At 40.5% G+C, this 22,828-nt stretch overlaps 1 protein-coding gene across 14 annotated transcripts in view; it reads right to left on the bottom strand.

Annotated features, from left to right (window-relative positions):
* Positions 1–22,828, bottom strand: part of PUM1 (pumilio RNA binding family member 1) — a 132,245-nt gene that overhangs the window by 61,915 nt on the left and 47,502 nt on the right. For 7 of the 14 annotated variants that reach the window (XM_055255644.2, XM_055255648.2, XM_055255650.2 and 4 more), the window contains exons 4-6: positions 12,216–12,324; positions 11,071–11,249; positions 336–502 (exon numbers count right to left, since the gene is read on the bottom strand). In XM_055255644.2, coding sequence (XP_055111619.2) covers positions 336–502; positions 11,071–11,249; positions 12,216–12,324 — 455 coding nt within the window. The remainder of the gene's footprint in view (positions 1–335; positions 503–11,070; positions 11,250–12,215; positions 12,325–22,828) is intronic. The other 7 variants (XM_055255667.2, XM_055255663.2, XM_063627946.1 and 4 more) reach the window with 4 other exon arrangements.

Here is a 22,828-nt window from a genome sequence, read left to right as displayed (position 1 = left end):
GAGAAACTTAAGAAAGGTCTCAAGGCATCTATCCTAGGTGATTTTAATATCTGAGAATCACTGAAATCGTCTTCTCTGGAATCTTTCTTCAAATTTTAAAGTTCTATGCAAATGCAAAATCTACCATTTTGGCAACGCTTCAGGCATTGACAGCTTTTAGAAAATTCCACCTCACCAGTTAATTTACAATCTTTGCAGCACAGCCTACACTAGATTGGATTCTTAAAAAGAAAACATGAGGAGGAGAAGAAAACGAAAATCAAAGTAAAACTAAATCAAAACAAACAAAATCCCATAGCCCACATTCAAAAATCAGAAGTGTAAAACATACAAACCTAAAATCTTTGACGTCTGCATCAATCCCATTCTGCACTGGTAAACCATTGGTCTTGTCCATCACATCACCCTCCTCCTTCAAATCTCCTAGCTTATCTCCATCAAACGTACCCTTGTTCTTCTTTTCACCTTTGTCGTTTTCATCACTGTCTGCATCCCTTGGGCCCTGTTTAAAAAATAGCTTCAGCTTCACTAATCGTCATCAACTAATAATAACGGGCAACCGTTGTGGGCACCAGACTACACTAGATGCTACTCAGAAGAGGACAGTGTTGTGCCCTTTCACACATTACAATCTAATTAACAAACAACACAGAGGCAGAAACACTGCAGAAGGTCTTGCCAAATGAGGGAGACAGACATACATTTATGTTACAGAGTTCAGAACAGTCTTACTATATCCAATGTCCCACCAACCCATTTTCTTCCTTCCTTTTTTTTCTTCCTGCCCAAAGCCCAGCCATAACTTCGTAGCTCTTGGTCAAGTTCTCTACTCCCAATCCTAACTCTATGTAACAGCATGACTCTGAATAAGCCCCAGGTATGATAGCTAACAGCATAGAAAAAAAAATTATTAAGCCTGTAAAAAGAATTTCATACTTCTCCACTGCGCTATGTAAATTCCTCCCTTACTTCTAAATATTGAGCCAAGTGTGGTCTGACATCGTAACAGCTCAATTACTCTGTACCTCATCTTGGGATATATGCCCTGTCAATCTGCATCACCTCCCAGCTCTACCCTATAAGCCTCATAGGTATGCATCAAAAATTCACTGATGACCCTTAAATTTTTTAATGCCTCAAAACAAGTTAACTCTAACTATGAGATTCTTTCACCAAAAGTACTTTAGTAACTACCTTCTACCATCTACCGGTAACAAAGATTATTCATGAGATCTCTAAGTGGGAGTATGTTAAATTGAAGCATTTGATACAAGAGAATTTCTCTCTGAAGTGTCTATCTCCTCTACCAACATCCCAAGTAAAGCCCTGGACATATAAAGTACATGTACCTTGATTTCCAAAAGGAAAAGATTTGGTATAGTGACTTGACATAGTACAGAGAGATTTGCAGAACCCTACACCAAAGGGTTAAGGGTTTAACCCTTTGTTTTTGTAAAACTAGAGGGAAGCAGCCTTGCTTTTCCCCACGACTGACTTCTGGTTTAAGGAAGAGAAATGCACATGGACCAAGTTCAAGTTCCTGGTACAAGGCAAGATCCACTCAATAGAAGATGAGAGTGGCTGCAAAGCATTTCCAGTCACCAAAACCAAATGTCAATGGGGCAAAATCAACAATGGAGGACACAGCAGCAGACACTCGTTATAAATAGACTGTGGATGGGCCTGTAGATCCAAAACCAACAGATGCTCTTAAGAGATCACTGGCCCAGAAAGGCTGACATTCTTAAACCTTTCAACTACTACTTTAGAGCCCATTTTACTTCTAAAGTTATTCTCTGTTCAAATGTGATACAGAAAAAGATAATATAAAAAAGGAACAAATACGATAAGGAACTGAGAAAGGATATACAACTTAGCTTCATGTGGCATCAAGACAGTAAATCATAGCTTTGACGGCCATTGAGATGTGCCTTTCAGAATAGAATCTTTAAAGTATGTGGCTGTTATTGATTTAAAAGGACTGAATGATATAACCAATTATGCACCATGTTGAGATTCCTCAAAGCAGAGATAGGAATATGATAGGGTTCTAAAGGCAAAAAGATCTTTCAAAATATCCAAAGGCAATAGTTTCCTCCACACTGCAGAGGCAAAACTGACTGAAGCTGTGTACTCATTTATATCCCTAGCACTGACTGCAGTGCCTGATAAAAGCTCAACAAATATGATGACGAAAATTAAAAGGAACAAAAAAATCCTGCATAACTGAACTGTTAAAATAAGAATGATCTTCCTGTTGTCTTTATCATCATTAGAGTCCAGGAGGTGGTAATATGGTCTAGATGACAACTCTGCCTGAATCAGAAACCATTAATGTCAACAGCAAAAGAATATTACAAGAATCATCCCACTGCCACACCTAAGTCATCATCTTCCACAGTCTACAAACAAATCACTGGCTCAGAAGAAACAGTTCAGCTCCAATTTCTCAAAAGGAGTTCAAAAGGTCTGTAGGCAAAAATGGAAAGAAAGGGCCAGGCGCAGTGGCTCACACCTGTAATCCCAGCACTTTGGAAGGGCAAGGCAGGATCACTTGAGGTCAGGAGTTCGAGACCAGCCTGGCTAACATGGTGAAACCCTGTCTCTAAGAAAAATACAAAAATTAGGCAGCACCTGTAATCCCAGCTACTCGGGAGGCTGAGGCAGGACAATCGCTTGAACCCAGGAGGCGGGGGTTGCAGTGAGCCGAGATCGCACCACTGCACTCCAGCCTAGGCAACAAGAGTGAAACTCTTTTTTTTTTTTTTTTAAAAAAAAAAAAAAAAAAGGAAAGAAGGGAGGATAAAGCAGCAGTAGGAAGTTTCAACAACAAGCAAGACAGCTGGTTGCAGGGGATGTGCACTAGTCAAATCAATGCTCTGCATTATCTTTCTTCAGGGGCTCTTCACAAGGGCTTTACTGAGAACCTGCTCAGCTCATCTACATGCTGACTGGCCTGAAATCTCTTTTGTGGTGGTGGTGTTTTTTAAGATGGAATCTTGCTCTGTTGCCCAGGATAGAGTGCAATGGTGCGATCTCAGGTCACTGAAACCTCCACCTCCCAGGTTCAAGTGATTCTCCTGCCTCAACCTCCCCAGTGGCAGAGATTACCGGCATGCACCACCATGCCTGGCCTGGCCTGAAATCTTGACCACTAAGTTACACTTTCAGCCACTAATTTACATTCTCAGTTATACTGCCACGGGCCAGATTTTCAAATATTTCCCTGCAATGTGTTACATTTTACCAATATCGTACAGGCCATTCCTACAAAATATCTGGTTTTCTACTCTGAATAAGCTATTGAGGCCTAACCAAAATAGTGGGTTCCTTCTTTTAGAGAGTGGGGACCAAGGAAAGTTTCTAATTCTTGATCTGGGTAGGTGTTATATGGGTGTTTTGATTTTGTAGAAATTCAAGACAATGAACATGTATGGCTCATACACTTCTCTGAACATAGGTCATATTTCAATAGAAAGTTTACTTAAAAGAAAAAAGAAACTCAAGAAATCAACAATGGCCCTCCATAAAAATGGCTGGCAGAAGTCTGACTTCTGAGTAAAAACAAAAGCACAAATAGGAAACCATTCTGTCAAGTCTGTTATTAAGAGACAGTATCAGCTGCACGCAGTGGCTCATGCCTGTAATCCTAGCACTTTGAGAGGCAGAAGCGGAAGGATCTAGGTTGAGGCCTAGAGTTCAAGACAAGCCTGGGCAACACAGAGGAGACGCCACCTCTAAAAAAAACTAGCGGGGCGAGGTGGCATGCACCTGTAGTCCTTGCTGCTCAGGAGGCTGAGGCAGGAAGACCACCTGAGCTCAGGGGTTCAAAGCTGCAGTGAGCTGTGGGGTGGGCACTTGTTCTCCTCCAAGAATAAATAAAATAAAGGATATGAAAAGAAAAGAAAAATAAAAGACTTGACTGATATTTTGAGCTCTCCTGTTATTCCGAAAGCTGCTCTCCTGAAGTTTGAGATTCCTATGGGGAATACTACCAAAAATTTACACTGAATGCTCAGAACAAAATATGCACTGCCAATGCACTCCAGTCTGGGGACAAAGTGAGACCCTGCCTTTATTTCATTAATAGACAGCAGTATCAGGTTCAAGATCCTTAAAATGGTCTCTTAAAAACATGAAGACCCTAAAGACAATAGAAGAAAGGCATAAATGGGCTGTTAAGTTTTATGAAAATTTTACACTTCTGAAAAATATTTGATAAACTATTCACAGCTGTGTGAATTTTTTTTTTTTTTTTTTTTTTTTTTTTGAGACAGGGTCTCACTCTTTCACCCTGACTAGAATGCAGTAGTGCAATGATAACTCACTGTAGCCTTGACCTCTAGGGCTCATGCGATCCTTCCACCTTAGCCTCCCAAGCAGCTATGACTGCAGATGCATACAACATGCCTGCCTGATTTTTATATTTTTTGTAGAGATGGGGTCTTGCTATGTTTCACAGGCTAGATTCAAACTCCTGGCTTCAAGTGATCCTTCTGCCTCGGTCTCCCAAAGCTCTGTGATTACAAGTGTGAGCCGTAACACCTAGCCCAGTCTTTTGAAAAGTACTGAACCCGCCAGGTGCGGTGGCTCACGCCTGTAATCCCAGCACTTTGGGAGGCCGGGGCGGGCGGATCACCTGAGGTGAGGAGTTCAAGACCAGCCTGGCCAACATGGTGAAACACCATCTCTACTAAAAATACAAAAATCAGCCAGACGTGGTGGTGCACACCTGTAATCCCAGCTACTTGGGAAGCTGAGGCAGGAGAATCGCTTGAACCCAGGAGGGGAGGTTGCAGTGAGCCAAGATCATACCGCTGCACTCCAGCCTGGGTGACAGAGCAAGACTCTGTCTCAAAAAAAAAAAAAGTACTGAACCAGGGTGCACAGAACCTACATTCTATCTCAACTGCTAACACTTACTGGTCACAGGACTTTGGACAGGTCATTTAATCTCTGAGACTTGGTTTACTCATGAATAACAATGAAATAATGCATGTGTGAAAGTTTTATAAAGATAAGCCATTTTACACAAACGTAATATAGTAGTAGTAATAAAGAGATGCACTAGGATGGTATTTCTTATGTAACACTATACATGACATCAAGAATAAAAATCTTAAATGTCCCAATTAAGTGGTTTAAATCTCAAATACAAGTATATAGCCAATATGGCCCTCCCAGGGGCACTGTCATTTTCACAAAGCAGTGGTTCTATGACTAGGGTTAAGCATCGCAATCTTTTTAAATTCACAGGTGGCTGGGCTCACCCTCTGTGCCAGAGATCGATCTGATTGGTCTGTAGAGGTTCCTGCCAGAGAGCGATCTGATTGGTCTGTAGAGGTTCCTGCAAATGTTGTGAAAAGCTTCTCCTCAAATAGCTCGGATAAGTATCCAGAATTGAGAACCAAGGTAATTAAATCCAACATAAGCATCAGAAAGGCATGGTTTGTGATTTGCTTTTTTGTTGTATATTATCTAGTACATACAGTACTGGAAAAGTCTATTAGCTAAATGAATAAATGAAAAAGGCTTAACAGCATCTTTTAATTATGGGCTTTCTTTAGCTGAATGTTAACCCAAAGTTATAGTGCTCAAATCCAAACTTCAGTAAAATGCTCAACTTGCAAGTGGCCAAGCCCAATCAAAATCTCGAGTGGAACCAAGATGCGTGCTGAGAGATCCCAGACCTACAGAGAGGCAGAGAAATCGCTAAATATCAAAGAACTGGGAGAAAAGCAGACGTAGGTAGAACTATATATTGTTGAGGTCAGAATCCATGCACTTATGGCTCAACTTCCTCAAAAGACTCACATAAAGGGGGGAATACTTCCTAATATACCTATTAATTCTGAATGAAGTCAGAAGATTTCAAATCTATTTACTACTCTTATTGCAGTGATCTTAAAAGAAAGCTTCATACAGCAGAAGCCATATTTAATGGGATTAGTCATTTTCCTCCCTTCTTTCTACAAAGTATTTTATACCTGCTTGACACACTGAGTCCAAAAACTATAACAATGTTTACTAAAACACTGGTTTCTTCTGCACACACTTATCCATTTTCACAAAATGCCAAAAAACTGAAATGTCTAATTCCTTTGAAGTACAACAATGTCAAGCTCTACTGGTAATTTAAAATTTCAAATATAAATTAGCTGGGTGTGGGCCGGGCACGGTGGCTCACGCCTGTAATCCCAGCACTTTGGGAGGCCGAGGTGGGCGTATCACAAGGTAAGGAGATCGAGACCATCCTGGCTAACACAGTGAAACCCCGTCTCTACTAAAAACACAAAAAAATTAGCTGGGCGTGGTGGTGGGCGCCTGTAGTCCCAGCTACTCGGGAGGCTGAGGCAGGAGAATGGCATGAACCCGGGAGGCGGAGCTTGCAGTGAGCCGAGATCGCGCCACTGCATTCCAGCCTGGGCGACAGAGTGAGACTCTGTCCCAAAAAATAAATAAATAAATAAATAAATAAATAAATAAATAAATAAATAGGCTGGGTATGGTGGCACATGCACTCCTGTAGTCCCAGCTACTGGGGAGGCTGAGGCACAAGAATCACTTCATCCCAGGAAGCGGAAGTTGCAGTGAGCTGAGATCACACCACTGCATTCCAGACCAGGTGACAGAAAGAGACTGTGTAAAAAAAAAACAAATTCAAATATTAAAAATTATAAGTTTGAAACTGCTAGCCATGTGAAATACTTAATTTAACATATTAAATCTGATCCTTTATTGAGGATTTCTACTCACAAACAATGCCAGTATGGCACAGTTGAAAGCAATATAGCTAAAAATTGAAATTAGAACAAACAAAGTTTGAATTCAGCCCCCCATTTCCCCTCTAAGACTCATTTTTCTCATCTATAAATTAATAGAGATAATAGTATCTACCTCAAAGTGTTGTTCCAAGGACTAAACAAGGAAATTCATGAAAATATAGTTGTCTTTTTAAAAAAAATACTTTATCCAATTTTCACATTTTTTCCCCATTGCCTTTTTCACAGTGCCCTCACCAGCCCTCCCCACCAAGGCTTACAAATTGCTAGACATATTATGTATTATCCCCCAGGAAACTTTTAAGGCTCTAATCATTAGACTCTTTGTCCAGCTGAGTTTTCTGAGATACGCATACGATAGCGGTGCTTGTCAAACTTTAATGTGCATACAAATAATCTGGGTAGTCTTGTCAAAATGCAGATTTTGATTCATTCGCTCTGAGGTATGATCTGAGATTCTGCATTTCTGATAAGCTCCCAGGTGATGCTAATGCTGTTGGCCCACTGACTTTGGTAGTAAGACTTTTAATGTTTACAAAGCATTTTCACATATGCTACACAGCCTATGAATCAGACTTTGTTGAGTTTTGATTATCCCCATTTTGCAGATGAATTAAGGTCCATTTGAAACTCAGACCCCTGATTTCTACCTGCATTACACAGTACAGAAGTTTTCAAACAAAACCTATGAAATTAAGTAGCACTGGTTACCTAAAGTAAATGCAGTGAAACCTAGACAAATAAGTTTCACGGCCCAAATAGATGTATACTACGAATGTGTACACATCCTCCAGATCAAAAAGCAGATACTCTCTACAGAACAAACAGAAAGAACTTCCCAATATATTTTTTCTAAAAATCTTCCTTCTGTGAGGTTAAGGTGGTCATTACCCTAATCAAAGTTTAGAGTGGTCTTCTCATTTCCCTGGGCACCATCAACCAGCAAGGTAGAAATCATGGTCCACTTTTTGGCTGGCTGGGCTTCCGCCTATTTGAAAAAGATTAGCTGGTATTCCAGAGAGCAGGGTCCTTAGATGACAATCTCACCCACAGGCCTCAAAAATACAACAATTACATCTGATTTTGTAACCACCCTGAGCCATGGGCGGCTGTGGGGCGAGCACCTGTTCTGCTCCAAGAATAAATAAAATAAAGGACACGAAAAGAAAAGAGAAATAAAAGACTTGACTGGTATTTTGAGCTCTTTTATTCTGAAAGCTGCTCTCCTAAAGTTTGAGATTCCTATGTGGAATACTACCAAAAATTTACAGTGAATGCTCAGAACAAAATATGGTTGCCAGGTTCTTCGTTAGCCAGAATGTATTCTTATCACAGAAGCCAAAACCACTAAACTGAGACCATTTGTACAATCAAAATGAATTCAAGCCAGACAAAGAGCTAAACAGCTTCAATCTAGCCGTAACCAGGAAAGTTCACTGAAAATGGTAAACCACCATATAGAGATTTATTTTAGTTCTGAACCACCTTTACCTGAAAAGTTAAAGTCTCGATTATCTGTTGTCAGTGTGTAAGAATAACTTTTTAGTTACTTGCTTTGAGGTCTACAATCACTATACCATCAGAGATGATGTTTTCAGCTCTCAGGATTAAAGTGACGCCTACTGGAGTTAAAGTTGATACAGCTACCCCAAAAGTAAAAAAACCTGGATGCCCTGACCCCATACACTACCAAGTACCACTCCTCCTTTAGAACAATTATCTACAAGAAGCAGAAATCCTATCTTCCTGGTTCTCTGAATTCAACACTTTAAATGACGGACTAGATTTCAAAAGAAAAGGCTCACTTTCCTCAAGAAGATGCATGCATCCTATGACAACCATAAAGTGATTCGGGCTTCCACAAAAAGAGCTTTGGTCAGGTGTCATCCTGACCAACAGGCAGAGGAAAGTCAGGTTAGGTATAAAATCAAGAAGATACAACCACAAAGCTGATAACCAGTTCACTGGCCGGGCGCGGTGGCTCACGCTTGTAATCCCAGCACTTTGGGAGGCCGAGGTGGGAAGATCACCTGAGGTCAGGAGTTTGAGACCAGCCTGACCAACACGGGGAAACCGGGTCTCTACTAAAAATACAAAAATTAGCCGGGCATGGTGGCAGGTACCTGTAATCTCAGCTACTCAGGAGGCTAAGGCAGGAGAATCGCTTGAACCCTGGAAGTGGAGGTTGCAATGAGCCAAGATCATGCCATTGCACTCCAGTCTGAGTGACAAGAGTGAAACTCCATCTCAATAATGATAACAATAATAATCAGTTCACTGAGCCACAGGTCTCCATCCACCAGAAGACTGTATATGCCAACAAGTGGCTTGATGTCACTAGATCAGTCCTCTTGTATCACTCTATAGATGCAATCTAAGTCAAACTATGGAATAATATTCCATTACCCACAATCTTCCTCCTAAAAGAAGCTGGAATACAGATTTGGAGAATTTTCATTTATCTTTATGCATACCTCAGAAGCTCAGTAAATTATCTTGATGGTTAAAGTCCAATCTTCTGACCCCATCTATCCAGCCTGAAGTCTTAACCTCCTCTGTCACAATTCTTTTGTAAAAGAGGTAGATCACCAGTCTCCCAGGACAAATGATACAGCTTTTGTCATCAAAATAACTGTCTAGTGAGATGATTGTTTAAAGAGAGAAAAATAAGTGGCAAATGATTCAATCCCACCATGTATCTTCCTCCTAATTCCCACTATTTTTCTGCCTCCTACAAGCTTCACAGTAATGCAAGCACATACCTCCTGGTTAGTGCCCAAGAATTAGAAACTGATCACACCCATGACAGAGAATTCACAGCTAGAGTCACAGGTTCTAGTTCACCACACTAGCAACCTACTGACGCACAACACTAATTTCTGCTGAAGAATCTGTGCTCATAAGATGAGGAAAGAGTAAGGACAGAAAAAGAGGTGAGCTGGGGATAGGGTGAAAAAAGAGAAGTAACTCACATCCAAAGGGTAGATCTTGTTCTTCCCAGCAGCCCCTTGGGAAGGTTCAAATAGAAGGAGCCATCTCCTATCTGATTCACAAGCTACTAAACCTGACCTAGGTCTCTGCAGGGTCAAAACACCGAAAGCAATCAGGTCAGCTTTAGAATAGCTAGTACTTAAGAACTGTACTTGACACTTGAGGAAGCTGCACCAAAAATGAACTACTGTTACTGTAACGAAATTTAACGTGGAATAGGGAAAACAGGACCAAGCCTCTGATACCCAGCAAAAGATGTGTAACCCTAAGAAATACTGAGCAACAAATGCTATAACAAAAAGACAGTTATAATATTAATTCTTAATTTGTGGGAAAGAAGGTTCTTCTGCTGTTCTTTCCCACAAATTACATCAAAATCTCTTAAATGACTGCTTTCAGGTGATATCAGCCCAAAATGACTGCAGGGAGAAATGTCTTTGAAAAAGTACAAAACAAGTTTAGACAGGAGAAAGGGAGGGAAGATAGATTCATGTGCCTCTCATGGCCTTCCTGTCTGTGACCTGGAATATGACAACAGTCGCAGAATTCAAAATGAGGAAGACTCAAATGGAAATACATCTTAACACTTCTCGATCTAGAAAGTAATGATAAAGAAAGAAATTGTTTTGAGAAAGGCTATCACAGATGCTCATGGAAAAATGCTTAAGACTTAAAAAGAAAGAGGTTATAGACACAGAGACTTATTTGACTACAATTTAGCATTAGAGAGGTCAGTGACGATGAATCCAAAAAATTCGTAAGAAAGAATTAACAGAATCCCTAATTTCTTGACAGGCCAGGTGTGAGAAACAAAGCCGTTCAAGGAGGGCCAAAGAGGATTCTGTAATTAAATCGTAGCTAACAGAACAAGAATAGCCCTATAATCTGATCTATATTAAGGTTTCTTGGGTATTGGCAAATCACTGCTCTCAAATCTGGAATTCCCTGTTAACATCCCAGCATCAGCTTTATTTTTTTAATTCCTTCACCACCCCCCTTTCGTTTTTAAAGTAAAAATGGTGTTTTCTGATAGACCAATGAACTCTGATCTAGATTTCAGTTCTTATCTCACAATACTATCAATGTGTCCCCCCCACAAAACATTATTACTTTAGTTTTTAAAAGTTTAGTTTACATCTCCTACTATGTTTGCTGAGTTCTATTTACAACAAACGTTGTTTGAAAATACCCTGTAATTAATGCTGTGAACATCTAAGGAAACTAAACAGGCATGTTTTGCTTTAGGGGAAAAGAGAGAGAGAGAGAGAGAGAGATAGGAACAAGTTCCTCAACTTACAAATCCTCCTTTTCTTAGACAGGAATCGCCCGGGGATGAGCTCAACACATACTCCACCATGCTAACGCCTAGTCCCCCACTCTCCGATCGTGGGGACAGTACAGAATTGACCTCACTGTTCACATGGAAACTCTGACCAGGTCTTCTCTGCACCATGATTGGCTGGGAAACTGAATGATCTACAAAAAAGATACACAAGCATGATACAGTGCAGCCGGAGGCTCAAACAAATTACGAGTGATGTCTCATGGATAAACCAACGGAGGAGTCAGGAAACCTGCCACGGTCAGTTGAGCCAAAACCTCCTATCGTGTCTCTCACTGTATGATATTCAACATAAGCTAAGGAAATGGAACACACTCCTCATTTATCCAGGATAGCAGAGGAATACAACAGTTTATCTAGCTTATCTGGTTTATCTACCTAAGTGGATAAAATTTTTACCCCTTTATAAGTAAAAGGATTTCTTTTTAATATATTTTATTAGTATTACTAAAACAAAATATGATTTTACTGCCCTTTTTAAAAACAATATAATTTGTTCTTTTCTGATAATTCACTGTCATCACGAGGTTCCATGCTTACGTTGTACTGTAATACACGACATTGGCTTTTGGGTTTTCTGTCTCCTTCCTTCCTATCATCTGTCACTTTTTCTGCTGTCAGTGTGTCTGCCTCTACAAGTTCTCTCCATCCCTCTTCAGGGGTAGTATGCCAGAAGAATGTCTATGCCCAGTGACTCGATTTGGTCCCAATCACGTTTAAAGATAGATCATTCCATACACGGTACACAAGGGCAAGGGGAGAAAAAGAAACATGAACTTCAAATGGCAGGTGTGGATTTTCCAATTCCAAGTATGCTGACAGCAGTACAGAACAAAACGTTACAGCTGAAATTATGGTCGTTTCAAATAAGACCATTCCCCTGTGGCTAGCACTTCAAAAAATATTGAAGATTTGATTTTTTGTTAATTATGTTTGAATCAATTACATCATATAAGCTCCTTAATGGCAATTATACTACAGGAGAGGACACTGCTTGACATGCTTATGTCACTGATGTAAAATTCATGACTTGCCAATTGCTGAGTAAAGGAGCTCTAAGACAGGCATAAATCACAGTACAGATGCTAGATCTAGATTACCTGATGTTCCCCAGGCACTGTCTCGCCATTGATCACCCAGGAATATTCCTTTTGGTCCATCTTTGCTGGATTCATCTGTTTCCCAAAACTTTTTACCTGGCAAGAGCTGCTGCAAATTAAAAATAATAGATGCTTTTAAAGAATTCATAAAGGATGAAAGTACAGCAGTCAACACTTTCTTTTAGACAAGGGTACTGAAGATGCTCACGTGCCCTGAAGGTCTTTAATTAAAGTGTTCCAACTATACAACTGTGGTCAGAACACTGCTATATATTTGGTAAAAGTCACAGAGAGGCCTAAGGCAAGGTGGGGGGCAGGGGTGGGGACACTGATCAATCCATCCAATAGAGGCTCAACTTAAATATCTAGAATTACTCACTTAACCCATGTCAAGATTTTTAAGGAGAGGGGAAGGGCACTAACAGTGACCCCATTAGCTAACTACTAAGTGGACTCTTACTGAAAAAGAAAGTATTTACAACTATTAAAACACTTCTCTCTATATGTATACTAACTACCAGACAAAGTTACTCAAGCTGGAGCATGAACCCAGCTGTGAACCTCAGCTATGGAATGCCAGAGGCAAAATTCACTTCCTTTATACACAGAGACTGCATTAACCAAAATACTTCCCAACCACAACACTAACCTATTCCAAGATTTTGGAAGGACAGAAAAGCTATCCCTTCATTACTGGAAGGGAAATAAAATCTCCTAACCTCCATTAATTTTTTAACAATACTTGGTAATGCCATTAAAGTGACTTCACAAATCACTCCATGCTTCAGAGAAACAGGGATCGCTGGCCATAAGCCAACATGAGAAGTTTATACTAGCTTCAACAAAAAAATGCAAAGTACCCTTCAAGCAAGACACAGTACAGTTTTGCATAAGATCAAAGCACCAGTGACCAGGCTTACAAAGTAAAATTCCACAGAACTCTATCATTCTTGGTTCTGGTCATCAGCTTTACTGACTAAAATGCCCCCTTTTATTTCCTCTAATTACGTTTTCAACTGCTATTACACAGGAAACTAAGATGTTTGAGATAGTATTTAACCACCATTTTTGAGCACAAAAATACCTGGAGAGTTGAATTTCTCAGAGGAACACAATAAAAAACCAGAAAACAGAAAACATTTCCTCTCCTTGACAATAAAGGTTTAACTTTCCCATTTAACCCATAACCCAATGATAATGGAAAAATAATTAAACTCTGCTCTCACTAAAATAAATCTCTGCTTCCCAAATCTAATTTCTGGGTTTCTCGGCATAATTTTCATCTACCTTTAAGTTGCTCTATAATCTATCTCATGGACATGGGTTACTGCCTGGACCAAAGCAGTCTGCCACACACTTTGCTCTTAAGGACCTAATTTGTTTACTAATTAAACAAGATTGAGACAAAAAACATATTTGTCTGGTATTTAATTGTGCAGATACCTAAGTTTCCTTGAAAATGAACAGTTATAAGTAGCAGTCTTCCTGGTGTACCACTTATTACCCTAAGGGCATTTGGGGGAGGGTGGAGATCAGGGTAAAACGGGAAAGAGCCCCGATTAACGCTAAGCATTAGGGTCGGGAGGCACCGAACTAGACACCTTTAAGTGCCCTAGGAAATCTTACTAAACTGCCCTGAACCTCATTCTCTTTTTATTGATGAAGAAAATATCGTTCAAGTTGCTGTGATGATTAGAAATATTGTTGATGAGTGCCTAGCACAACAGGTTCTCAATAATGTATTCAAAAACATCGCACCTAGGCAAAATAGCCGTCAAACCAGGTCACAGAGGGGATACTGAAAATTAATCTAAACTATGCAAAGGACAATTCAAGAATTATTTTTAAACTTATTTTTCTCCTTTTAGTCTCAAAAATGTCCTGTCCACTGCAAGGCCGGGCGCGGTGGCTCACGCCTATAATCCCAGCACTTTGGGAGGACGAGGCAGGAGCATCACGAGGTCAGGAGATCAAGACCATCCTGGCTAACACATGGTGAAACCCTGTCTTTACTAAAAATACAAAAAAAAAAATTGGCCGGGCGTAGTGGCGGGTGCCTGTAGTCCCAGCTCCTCAGGAGGCTGAGGCAGGAGAATAGCTTGAACCCGGGAAGGGGAGGGTGCAGTGAGCTGAGATCGTGCCACTGAACTCCAGCCTGGGCAACAGAGCGAGACTCCGTCTCCAAAAAAAAAAAAAAAAAAATCCTGTCTGAAGATTACAAATAAAATTTATTTCCCCATTGGTTATACCCTTTCTCCAGTTAAAATTCTGATTTTTTTTCTCCCGTATTTTAGCAACTACTCTTTTGTATTCCAGAAGAAAGAATGTCAGCCTAAGGAGGGTCTCACTTGTTTTATGCTCCACATAATAGTGCAAAGAGCGCTAAGGTGATCAAAACCATTCTTGTCCTTTAAATGTTTTAAGAGTTCATTCCTCACAGAAACTTGTAAATCTTTATTTAAAACTCAACGAACAGGGCCCAGCATGGTGACTCACGCCTGTAATCCCAGCACTTTAGGAGGCTGAGGCAGGTGAATCACCTGAAGTCAGGAGTTCGAGACTAGAATGGCCAACATGGCAAGATCCCCGTCTCTACTAAAAAACACAAAAATTAGTTGCATATGGTGGTGCACACCTGTAGTCCCAGCTACTCGGGAGGCTGAAGCACAAGAATTGCTTGAACCAGGGAGGCGGAGGTTGCAGTGAGCCAAGATCACGCCACTGCACTCCAGCCTGGGCAACAGAGCAAGACTCTGTCTCAAAAAAAAAAAAAAAAAAAAAAAACACCTCAAGGAACAGTTTCCAAAAGTACCAGCCTCCATATGTAAATATAGTCTTATCCATAATTTGTAAAATTGCTTACAGAAAGCAGCAGCCTTTCAGCTCAAGGCTTCAAAAATCAGTTCCGGGATGCTGTCACCTTTCATGATAGTATACCAGGCTGTCATAATGTGCGAAGCCGGGAGAAGCAGGTGAACTCATAAGCAAGGCTATTTTCAGGGTAAATTCTCTCAAAAGGAAACAACAATACAGCAAACATGAAGCAAAGTACTATTAGGTTGGTGAAAAGTGTGGTTTTTGCCACTATGGCAAAAAAAGAAGAAAGCAAAAGACTGAACCAAGGTGCTTGGGCAAAGACAGAAGCAAAATTAGCAAAGCTCTTAAAAGTCTCTGGATCTTACTCAGTCTTTCTCCCTTTCCTCCAAAACATATGCATCTATACTCAACTGCTATGGTTCACAGCATCTGAAATGACTCTTAATGATCTTCACTTACAAGCACTCATACCCTGAGTAATCCCCTTCCCCTGACTGTGGGCTAGACCTATGACATGCCTCTAAGAAATAACATAAGACAAGTCATGGGATGTTCCTTTCAAGATGTTACAAAAGCTGTGATTTCCATCTCGCTTGTCCTCTTCTATCTATTGTCCCGATTGCTTACTCTGATGACGACTGCTACTATGTTGTGAGCTGCCCTATACAGAGGCCACATGAAGCCAAGAGAGAGACATCTCTGACAACAGCTACATATACAAAGCTGTTGTTCTGCAGCTTCCCACTGAACTCTGCCTCTGCCCTGGGTCATTTACACACAATGAAGAACTGAGATCCTCCCTCCAACAACCAGCAAAGAATGGATTCGGACATCAACCACAGGAGTGAGCTTGGAAACAGACCTTTCTCCAAGCAAGCTTTGAGATGAATGCAGCCACAGTTGAAATCATGACTGCAGCTTGTGAAGGACTCTGAAGCAGATGACTCAGGAAAGTCATGCCCAGATTCCTAACCTATAGCAACTGTGAGGCTTAAACAACTGTCTTGTTTTAGGCAGGGCATGGTGGCTTATACCTGTAATCCCAGTGCTTTGTAAGGGTGAGGCCAGGAGTCTAAGATCAGACTGAGCAACCAACATAGTGAGACTCTAGCTTTACAAAAAACTGTTTAAAAATTAGTCCGGGGTGGTGGCACACCCCTGCAGTACCAGCTACTCAGGAGGCTGAGGTGGGAGGACTCCTTGAGCCCAGAGGGTGGAAGCTGCAGTGAGCTACGATGACACTACTGCACTCCTGCCTGGGCAACAGAGTGAGACCCTACCTCTTAAAACACACACACACACACACACACACACACACTGTGTTGTTTTAAGCCACTAAATTTTAGGGTGATTTGTTAAGCAGAAATAACACAGTTGTGAGTATGCGGAAATATTTTTGTATATTTGAAACACTTCTTTAGAAGTCTGTTTTCAAGAAACACTTCTTGTTCCATTTCTAATGTTTAAATGTAAGTGATGAAAGTAAAATCCTTTTCAATTTGAAAAAAAGTAATTACCTCTGTTCCACTGCATCTTTTCCCCGAATTTGTCTTACAGCCCTTCTGTACTAAAAAAAGACTGGCTTTTTTAACTCGGCAAAATCAAATCAATTTAGACATGTTGAGCTTACTGAGAATTAGCAGCAATCACTTATATTCAACAGTCAGCTAAAAGATACGTAACTGTTCAAATCTGATCATATTAAAAGGAGTTAGAAACTACTGAATTATAAAACCAAATGATAATGTGTTATTCAAGTACAATTTCAAATTCAACAGTAACCTCTCCAGAGGTAACATCGTCCACAGCATTGGGTAAAATATCCTAGTTTGCCAACCCACTGGCATAAATACCAGCAGTTGCCAAATCTTCACTTAACACACAATAACCAAAAATGTAAATGCATCCAACCTATGAAAAGATAGTTCCTATCCACCCCATCAAGAATTTGGAAATAAAGACTGGTTTTTTTTGACAAGGCGAAAAGTAACAGATCACAAAAGAGATGTACAGAGTTTATTTTAAAGAATAACTTGGCAGTAAGAGGATTAAGCAATGTGACAATTCCAAAAGAAGATAACAGGAATTAGGAATTGGTCCAACAAAAGCAAAGGAGACCCAAGGAGTCAGATGTAGCCAGTATTATCCAGGTGACATATTTAAGGGCAGGGCATACGAAGCACAAAGAAGCCTATTCTTATCAAAGCAATTAATGCATCTGGTTAGATAGTAGCTTAATTACACTGGACACTAAAAACACCCAAGTAATCTCCCTGGCTCCAACTCTGCTTACCAAGCCACCTTCTTAAAAGAACTGGCTTCCTCCTATAGCCAACCATGCCAATCACCAAACACAACCATCCTTGTCCATCTAAGAGTTTTCTCCTTAAAAAAAAAAAAAAAAAAAAATCAGCAGACTGCATTTTGGTTTCATACATTAGCCTCTTGTTGTTCTGGTTAGTGTGGGGTCAGTATCATAACCCAATCATCTGAATTAGTAATTACAGTCCATTTCAAGATCTACAAACTGAGAACCATGACTTGGGGAGTCCTATCGTCCCCAGCAGTAAAATAAACAGACCTTGTCCTCTTTCTTGCAATGTCGCAGTAAGTGGACTCCTGACTGCCCCAATAGTGTCTGCTCTCGAATCTCCGGGAGAAACACACGTACACTATTTATCCCATCCCGAATCGTAAGTTTATAAAATAAAAAAACTTACGAAAAGTAAAAAAAAAAAAAAAAAAAAAAAAAAATCAGTAAGCTTATTCATGAGGCTTCTGAAAAACCAAACAGAAGTCAAGCACTGGTTTACAAGCAATGTCAGCCACTTGAGACACTTCTTTTAAATTTTGTCTGGAAACACCTTTTTTCCTTTCCATCTAACAAAAAAGAATAATATACAAAACCACACTTAACACTTAACAATCAATCATGTCATAAACCCCTACACCAAGAACCCTTAAAACACGGATTAAGACGATAAAAAGTGGAGAGTATCAAGAAACTCTAGACTTCTTATTTTAAGAACAGTGATAAAGACCCACGAATGCCCTGAAATCACTTTATTTTAAACTAGTTTTAAATCCCAGCTGTGTGAATTTTATCCTCTTCTGCTTTTTCTCATCTATAAAATGACCTATTATGTACACAGAGATACCACATGTAATGACATAATACAATGCTGAAATAGTAAACAAAAAATCAGCTACTATCCTTCTTTAAAAGAGCAAACTAGCAGCCAATAGACATCACAATACTAACAGTGTGTCAATGAAATGCTCCTATGTCAAACTATCAGACACAGTGATCATGGCATCACCTAGGCCATGTCAGTACAGATCTCCTTACATTAACTACCCCAACAAAACAACACGACAAGAACCATGATTACGGCTTTTCAGGAACTGCAGAGGCAAGACAATTATTGCCCGGACTTGTTTGACCATACCACCACTAACATTTGAATAGGGATTTATCAATGAGGTTTACTGATGATCTCAACAGTAAAAGGGCTCTCCAGCAACTACTCTGTACTCAAAAGGAATCAAATATTAACTGCTTACACACTCAATACAGGCTGCACAGAGCATCTCTCAGAGCAAAAACTGAGCATCTTAAGAAATACTACTAATATGGATGTTACAACCTTGCGGACGTGATCAGTTTGATCATGTTATTATCTAGCATCTCTAACTTACAATACAAGCTTAGTTTCACTGGAATGTAGCTAATGCAGGAAACAAATGCTTGATATTTAACTAGCTGGTAAGACAGACCAACAACCAAAACAATTATTAATCTCTTAGTATATATCTCACCACACTATCAGTACATTAAGAGAAGATGACATCAACTCAGAGAAAGGACCTTTCAGAACTAACTGAAATGAAGAAGTTTGACTGGTAACCACTGATAATCACATGTGGTAGTCTCACTTGTAAAAATTTTGTATTTTTCACAACTTAAGTCTCTCCATACCACAGACTGTTGTTGTGAAATCAAGTGAGATAGTATATGAAGTGCTTTTATAAATACTAAGAACTATACTGATACTAAGTTATACTAAAGCTTTATTTAAAGCTTTAACTTATTAAAACATATCTTTAAAAAAAGCCAAGTTCATCCATTCCTGGTTAGCATAATTCTTTTGGAAGGGCCTCAGAAACTACATACGTATCAAGAATCACAGTCAGGTATGGTGGCTGATTCCTGTAATCCCAGCACTTTGGGAGGTGAGGCAGGAGGATAGCTTGAGTCTAGGAGTTCAAGACCAGCCTGGGCAATATGTGACAGCCCATCTCTACAAAAACTTAAAAAAGCCAAGTGTGGTAGCACATGCCTGTGGTCCTAGCTATTCAGGAAGTTGGCTGAGGTGGGAGGATCACCTGAGCCCAGGAGATCAAAGCTGCAGTGAGCCGTGATTGTGCCACGGCACTCTAGCCTGGGCAACAGAACAAGATCCAGTCTCAAAAAAAAAGAAAAAATCTACATTCAAAGTGTTTATAAGAATAAAAAAAAAGTTGAGGCTGGATGCAGTGGCTCATGCCTGTAACTCCAGCACTTTAGGAGGCTGAGGTGGCAGGGTCACTTGGAGTTCGAGACCAGCCTGAGCAACATGGCAAGACCCAATCTCTATTTTTAAACATTAAAATTTAAAAAAAGAATAAAAAAAGTTGAAAGTAAGCCTGTAATCTCAGCACTTTGGGAGGCTGAGGTGGGCACACTGCTTGAGGTCAGGAGTTCGAGACCAGCCTGGACAACACGGTGAAACCCTGTCTCTACTAAAAATACAAAAATCAGCCAGGCACCTGTAATCCCAGCTACTCGGGAGGCTGAGGTAGCAGAATCACTTGAACCCAGTAGGCGGAGGTTACAGTGAGCCAAGATCGCACCACTGTACTCCAGCCTGGGCGACAGAGCAAGACCCTGTCTCAGAAAAAAAAAAAAAAAGTTGAAAGCAAACTGCAAACTAAGTATTCAACAATAAATTAGCTGTGGGCCTGGTGCAGTGGCCCACACCTATAATCCCAGCATATTGGTAGGCAGAAGGATCACTTGAGGCCAGGAATTCAAGACTAGCCTGTGCAACATAGTGAGACCCTGTCTCTTTAAATAAATAAATAAGCAAACAAGTCGTACTACAACAATGTAAGCTCACCAAAAATAGCCATAATGACTACACATAATATATATAAGATAACATTAAATTTTAAAAGTAAAATACAGGTCGGGCACGGTGGCTCACACCTGTAATACCAGCACTTTGGGAGGCCAAGGCGGGCGGATCACGAGGTCAGGAGATCGAGACCATCCTGGTTAACATGGTGAAACCCCGTCTCTACTAAAAATACAAAAAATTAGCCAGGCGCACTGGCGGGCGCCTGTAGTCCCAGCTACTCCGGGGGCCGAGGCAGGAGAATGGCATGAACCCGGGAGGCGGAGCTTGCAGTAAGCCGATATTGTGCCACTGCACTCCAGCCTGGGCGACAGAGCAAGACTGTCTCAAAAATAAAACAAAATAAAAATAAAATAAAAATACAAAATTGTACATGTAAAGACTGCTTCTCCTCATGCATTCTTCCCTTCTGGATCAAGACTGGAAAGAAAAATAAATGCAGAAGAGTGATTGTTAGTGCACTGGGATTGTGGATTACTTGTTTCAAAATATACTTTTGTTATGATTTTCAACTAATTCTCTAATAAATAAAAACTGAGATTATGGTGGTCTGAAATTCACTGCAAATAAATAAGGCATATCTCTCAAGCAGATACATTTCACTTCAACATAATTTTTCTTTTTTTTTTTTTTTTTTTTTTTTTTTTTGAGACAGAGTCTTGCTCTGTCGCCCAGGCTAGAGTGCAGTGGCGTGATCTCGGCTCACTGCAAGCTCCGCCTCCCGGGTTCACGCCATTCTCCTGCCTCAGCTTCCCGAGTAGCTGCGACTACGGGCACCTACCACCACACCTGACTAATTTTTTTGTATTTTTAGTAGAGATGGGGTTTCACCATGTTAGGATGGTCTTGATCTCCCGACCTCGTGATCTGCCCACCTCGGCCTCCCAAAGTGCTGGGATCACAGACGTGAGCCACCGCGCCCGGCCCCTTCAACATAATTTCTTTCTTTTTTTTTTTTTTTTGAGATGGAGTTTCTCTATTGTTGCCCAGGCTGGAGTGCAATGGCGCGATCTCAGCTCACCTCAACGTCCGCCTCCTGGGTTCAAGCATTTCTTCTGCCTCAGCCTCCCAACGTGCTGGGATTACGGGCATGAGCCACTGTGCCTGGCTACTTCAATATAATTTCAAAAGGGAAAAGTTAATAGCAATTTTAAGAAGAGAGCTCATGTCCTAAATTTCAAATATTTTTAAGCAAGTTGATACAGGCTTAGCATCCTTAACCCCAAAAAAAATGTAGGCTGCTGGGCGACAGTAAGAGCAAAAAGAGCAATCAAGTCAAGATAAGAAGAATTTGGTGGCTTTTAAATTTTAGGACAACCAGGCCGGGTATGGTGGCTCATGCCTGTAATCCTAGCTCTTTGGGAGGCTGAGGCGGGCGAATCGCTTGAGCCCAGATTTTCGAGACCAACCTGGCCAATATGGTGAAACCCCACCTCTATCAGAAGTACAAAATTAGCCAGGTGTGGTGGCAGGCACCTGTGATCCCAGTTACTTGGGAGGCTGAGGCATGAGAATCGCTTAAACCCAGGAGGTGGAAGTTGCAGTGAGCCAAGGCAGTGCCGCTGCACTCCAGCCTGGCCAACAGGGCAAGACTCTGTCTCAAAAACATAAATAAATAAACAAATTTTAGGACAACCACAAATTATATATTAGACACAATTGCAAACTTGATGACTACCATTAAACTTCAAAACGCACAGGGGTTTCCTGTTTTCTGCATAGACCGAAGAACATAACCCTGTCTGTCAACGACTTCATCCTAGAAACCAAGCATATCAAAATGTATCATTCATACTTTCATAAAGCAAGTCCATTAAAGAACATTCAGAAATACTGTTAGCACCTTACACTCCATGTTATTTTGTCATGAATTAACCTGAACAGGCTCCCATACGCGTGCCCTTCTGAATCTGAAAGTAAAGGTTTCTTTATACCTTCCCATTTTGTTAATGGAACAGAGCCAAGAAACTTCTCTTCTCTACTATCTTCACAAAACCTGACAGACTTTAGACAGTAAAGTATGTTGATAAAATGATGAAATTCCCAGAGTCAATCGGGCTTTTCTGCATGACACAGGAACAGCATATAAGGGATGTCATGTTATCTATAGGTTACCTATAAATAAGGGCACGTGTTTTTACATATAAATAAACTACACAGGTTTTTTTTTTTTTAGATTCAGAGAGCAAATATGCAGGTTTGTTACATGGCTATGATATATTGTGTGATGCTGAGATTTGGGCTTCAACTGAACCTGTCACCCAAATAGTGAACATAGTTACCCAATAAGTAGTTTTTCAACCCTTGCCTCCCTCCTTCCCTTCCCCTTTTGGAGTCCTCAGGGTCCACTGTTCCCTTCTTTATGTCTATGTGTACCCAATGCTTAGTTCCCACTTACAAGTGAGAACGTGTGGTATTTGGATTTCTGTTCCAGTGATTAATTCACTTAGGATAATGGACTCCAGCTGCATCCATGTTGCTGCAAAGGACATAATTTCATTTTTTTTTTATGCGTGTAGGTGTACCACATGTTCCCTATCCAATTCACTGTTGCTGGGCACCTAAGTTGATTCCACGTCTGTGCTATTGTGAATAGTGCTGCAATAAACATGCAAGTGC

Source organism: Symphalangus syndactylus, chromosome 12 (assembly GCF_028878055.3).
Source record: "Symphalangus syndactylus isolate Jambi chromosome 12, NHGRI_mSymSyn1-v2.1_pri, whole genome shotgun sequence".
Lineage (NCBI taxonomy): Eukaryota > Metazoa > Chordata > Mammalia > Primates > Hylobatidae > Symphalangus > Symphalangus syndactylus.
This window is presented reverse-complemented; position numbering and strand designations above follow the sequence as displayed.